General features: G+C 56.6%; 1 protein-coding gene and 1 long non-coding RNA gene across 2 annotated transcripts in view; one reads left to right on the forward strand and one right to left on the reverse strand.

Annotated features, from left to right (window-relative positions):
• Nucleotides 1–3,000: 3,000 nt before the first annotated feature.
• LOC117285890 lies at nucleotides 3,001–4,487 on the reverse strand. Its single transcript, XR_004517022.1, has 3 exons — nucleotides 4,124–4,487; nucleotides 3,696–3,900; nucleotides 3,001–3,108 (listed from the first exon to the last, which is right to left on the reverse strand). It is a non-coding gene; the product is annotated as an uncharacterized LOC117285890 (long non-coding RNA).
• The window catches only part of Gsdma (gasdermin A), an 8,711-nt gene continuing 7,666 nt past the window's right edge, over nucleotides 3,799–4,843 (forward strand). Inside the window, exons 1-2 of the mRNA XM_033763030.1 lie at nucleotides 3,799–3,871; nucleotides 4,659–4,842. Coding sequence (XP_033618921.1) covers nucleotides 4,664–4,842 — 179 coding nt within the window. The 5' untranslated portion in view covers nucleotides 3,799–3,871; nucleotides 4,659–4,663. The remainder of the gene's footprint in view (nucleotides 3,872–4,658; nucleotide 4,843) is intronic.

The following is a 4,843-nucleotide window of genomic DNA, read 5'->3' on the forward strand; positions in this document are numbered from 1 at the left end:
CTGGGCCCCTCGGGTCCACCCGGCTTTCGCCTGCAGAAGAGACCCGGGCTTGCCCTGAGGAGATGGCCACTCCTCCCAGGACGCTCCGCCTCTAACTGCTCGGGATCTCGATAGCTCTTGGCGTTCACAGGGTCCCGGATCTCACGGAGCCGCTGATCCTGGGCCCGGGGCTCGGAGACTTCTAGCCAAGTCCACCCGACTGGCTGGGGCACCCTCCACCTCCCGGGTCCGATCAGGTGAGGCCCTGTTTCGCCTGAGTCCTGAAAAATGGAAAGCGGAGCTCTTCCTCAAAAGTTGCGAAGCATTGTCACTGGAGATGCCCGGAGAGGGCAGAGAGCTACCTTAAAATCCCGGCCCGCAGGGAGACTGCAGCCCCTGGCCCTCAGGCCTCCCTTCTTCACCCCTGCAGAGCTGGGCTAGAAACAACAGCTGTGGGCTGAGCGGGCTGGGCGAGGAGACACTCCCGGGACAGGGCTGGCAACTAGGGCAAAACTGCTTAGGAGCTCGCCCAGGCCTCTCCCACGCTCACTCATGGCTGTGCACCCGAGGCCCCCAGATCTTGAGGGACTTTCTGCAGGCCCGAAGCACCCACCGACCACAGAACCAACATCTCAGATTCCACTCTGGCGTTAACAGGCTGTGGGGAGGGTTGTAAATGTAGAAAAAGGTGATTTTTGTACTGAAGACGAACCCAGGGCCCCACCCACGCCAGGCAAGCGATCTACCACTGAGCTACACTCCTTGCCCACTTTTTATTCTATTCTGAGACAGTTCTCCCTAAATTGCCAAACGTAGGGAGATTCTCTTGCCTCGGCCTCCCCAGAAGCTGGGATGACAGATGTGCCCCATGGTGCCCAGTTTAAATTTAAATTTTTACTGCTCAAATTGCTGCACAGCATCCTGGGATGATTTTCCCCTGCTGTGCATATGGAGGCCAAAGGGCCAGAACTTCCCCCTAGGGCAGGCAGGGCCCTGCTGTTTTCACTCTGAGCTGCTCTATGGCTTTTGGTCCCAGGAGTCAGTGGGCCACACCCTGACGGGACTTTGTGTGGCCTTGACATACAAGGGGACACATTCCCCTCCCGCAGGAGTGAAAGCCTCTTCCCGGCTCTGTGCTCTCTGACCACTCCACATTTGGGGTCTCGGGCAACAGTCACTGGCTCTCCTGACATTTTGTCCACCAAGGGTCCCCAGGCCTGGCTTGGCCATGGCTTGGGAAAGCAGGATGGGGCTTGGGGACAAGTCTGGGAGAGCAGGGTAAAAAAAGGAAGGTGCTTCTGCTCCAAGCTTTGCATAGCCTGAGTGCTGCGGCTGGGATGAAGGTTCTGTACCGAGGATCTGGGAGCCAAGTCCCATTGGTCGCAATGAGGACAGCTCTGGGCCAGTGTGGGAGACCAGCTGATGGGGGCAGGGGCCTCTGACCAGCCCCCCCAGGGGTGGACGCTGAGGTCTCATGGGAGTTTGGTGCACTTTGAACTGAATGTCAATGTCTCTGCTCAGCCAGGAGCTCAAGAATAGCGTGGGATCCAAAGCCAGTGAAGGAATTTGGAAGGAAACCTAAACATTTTTAGGGGATAAATAAAAAAGGAGTATGTGGCTGGGGATTTAGCTCAGAGGTACCACACCTGCCTGGCAAGACCAAGGTCCTGAGTTCAATCCCTGGTACCAGAACAAAATAAAAATAAAGAGTAAGGAGGGCTAGGGGTGTGGCTCAATGGTAGGGCACTTGCTTAGCATGTGTGAAGCCCTGGGTTTGATCCCCAGCACTGGGAAGGAAGAGAGGAAAGGAAGGAAAAAGATTGAGCCAGGCATAACTGCAGCACTCTGGGAGGCTGAGACAGGAGGACTGCAAAAGGGCTGGGGATGTAGCTCAATACAAAGATCTTGGATTAAATCCTCAATACAGAAAGAGAGAGAGAAGAGAAAGATTGAGAAGGAATTGGGCATGGTGACACATGCCTGTATCCCAGCACTTGGGAGGCTGAAGCAGGAGGATCACTGTGAGTTCAAGGCTAGCCTGGGCTACCGAGTGAAACACACTCTTAAGAAGAACAAGTAGAGGGAGAGAAAGAGAAGAACTCTGTGTCTGTCTGCAGAACAGTGTGTGTGTATCGGAGAGACCTTAACATCCCCAAAGAGCAGGTGGCTGGGCTTCTTCCTCTGATTCAGTTCGCCTTCGGGCCGGTCTGCTGGTAACCCTCGCACAAATTACAGGATTGGAAGCCAATCAAGAATGACGAGCTCCGATCGCTTACCTCGACTGGCCGCCAGAGGGCGGCGGAGAGCAAGGCCTGCCGGTGCGTGAATCTGACCGCCTGCTTGAATTTCTTCAGTACAATTTAAATCCGGTCCAAAAGTCCCTTGAACTTAAACCAGCTTCTGGGACCTTGAACCCTCCGAGCCCCGAGCTTACAGCACTGTCGGGAAATTTGGGAGAATGGTACCCAGGGTGGAGGCCTGGTGGGACGGACTAGTGGAGAGGTCAGAGCGGATAAAGGAAAGCAAGAGAAGGAAGGGGTGAGGCTTGTGGGTCCGGGCCGGCCATGGTGGCGCACGCCTGTGATCCCAGCACTCAGGGAGGCTGAGGCAGGAGGATCACAAATTCGAGGCCAGCCTGAGAAAAATTAAGTTTTAGTTTGTTTTTTTTAAAGGGCTGATGATGTGGCCTACTGGTGGAGCACTTGCTTAGCATGTGTAAGGTCATGGGTTTGATCCCCACCACCCCAAAAGGAGGGTATGGAGTAGGTAGGAAAGAATGCAACCAGAAGGATAAAGCACAGGAACCAGAGAGGCGGGGCAAGTATTTCTTTTGTTTTACGACCTAAGGAAGAGCTACACAGAGGCCTCAGTCCTGTGGATGAGGCCAAGGACAGAAGAGAGATTTGAGGGTTTCACTGATTGGACTGGGGCATGAGCTCATCTCCCTGTCCGCCTCCAGCCCCTTATTTACTTATTTTGGATTTTTTGGGACACAGTCAACTCATTACGTACCCAAGCTGGCCTCGAGCTCACAGCCATCCTCCTGCCTCAGCCTCCAGAGTGCTGGGATGGCAGGCGTGCGCCACTGCACCTGGCAAGCTCTCCTTTCGGATTCTTTCTAGGCAGAGACTGGAGATAAAGCATGGGACCTGTAGGACATGCTGAGACCATGATTGCATGTTGGGCGTTTCCAAACCTGTCACACTGGACCTCTTGCCTCTGTGTCTGGGTGTGGTCTACCTGGTATCCCAGGAAAGGCAGAGGTGGGGGCACTGAACAGCACAAAAGGTCAGGCGTGGTGGAACGCCCTCATAAACCCAACACTCGGGAGGCTGAGGCAGGACAGCCAGGAGTTCGAGGCCAGCCCGGGCTACATAGCCAGACCCTGCCTCAAACACCAACAGCACAAGAAAAGGATGTCCTGTCCCTTATCCTGCCCGCAGGTTTGCTGTGATTCCCAGATGCCCCATGGTAGATCATCAAGAGGACAACAGAACAGGGATACAGGCCTCCATCATGCGAACACTCAGACACGCGTGCATGTGACATGCACCCCAGTTCGCGGCCCTTCTCTATACCCACTAAGGTGTCCACAAGCCAATCTGGCTGCCATTTCTCTGCCAGCCCAGGCTGCCCCACCTACGCTGCCTCCTGCGAAGCAGCTCCCCACCCACCCCCTTGGCCAAAAGAGGCCAGGGCCAGGGGCAGGGCAGCACCTGGAACAGGTTGATGCTGTTCTCTCGGAAGGGGGCGGGGCCTGAGGTCAAGTCCCTATCTCTGCACAGGATAAAGCCACCTGGCCTGGCAGAGGACGGTCATCCTGTGAACCTGCAGACAGAAGGACCAGGTCCTCACTCCACACCAGCCGCCACAGGACCCAGCATCACTCCTGGTGAGACAGGCAGGCGGCATTCGGGGACCCTGGGTAGACAGGTGAGGTAGAAGGGTGTGGGGCTCCCGAGAATCTAGCAGGCAGGTATCCTGGGGGACCTGGGGAGTGTGAGGCCATCCTACCCTGGCCTGGCCTCCCAGGGTCGGGGGTAGAAATTAGGAGCCAGCAGAGGGGTGCCATCTCCCACCCACAGGGTAATCTGGGTGTGCCCGGCCACCCAGGCGGACCTGGATGCGAACTTCGGAGACAGACCTGAGGGTACCCGAGGCTCAGGCTGTCCCGGGGCTGCCTTCATCCATTCCATCCCTTCTGTGGTATTTGCTGAGCTCCGACTGTGCAGCGCTTCGGGGGTGACTCAGCCCCATTTCCTGCCCTCGGGGAATCACAAGTGCGTGGGCCAGAGTCAGGTGTGCAGAGCCTAACCACACAGGTGGCAGGTGTTTCAGACAGGGTGGGCCGCAGGCTCTGGAGGCACAGGTGGCATCCGGAGGCCCAGAGGGAGGGAAGGGGTCATCAGAGGTGGCCCGAATTGAGCTGGTTTTGTTTCGTGTGGCTTGGTTCTGGTTTTTTGAGACAGGGTCTCAATCTGGAGTTCGGGCTAACTTTGAACTATGTAGCCCAGGCTGGCCTCGAACTCACAGCGATGCTCCTGCCTCAGTTTACCGAGTGCTGGGATAACGGGCCTGTGCAACCAAGCCCAGCTCATATGAATTTTGGAGTCAGAGTTTCCTCATCATAAAATGAAGATTCCAGGCAGCCACCCTGACAGCCTCACCCCCCCCCACAGCGACAATGACCATGTTCGAAAACGTCACCCGGGCCCTGGCCAGACAGCTGAACCCCCGAGGGGACCTGACGCCACTGGACAGCCTCATCGACTTCAAGCGCTTCCACCCGTTCTGCGTGGTGCTGCGGAAGCGGAAGGGCACGCTGTTCTGGGGCGCGCGCTACGTGCGCACGGACTACACGCTC

This window comes from Fukomys damarensis, unplaced genomic scaffold (assembly GCF_012274545.1).
Source record: "Fukomys damarensis isolate Sample0158 unplaced genomic scaffold, DMR_v1.0_HiC HiC_scaffold_13, whole genome shotgun sequence".
Taxonomy (NCBI): Eukaryota; Metazoa; Chordata; class Mammalia; order Rodentia; family Bathyergidae; genus Fukomys; species Fukomys damarensis.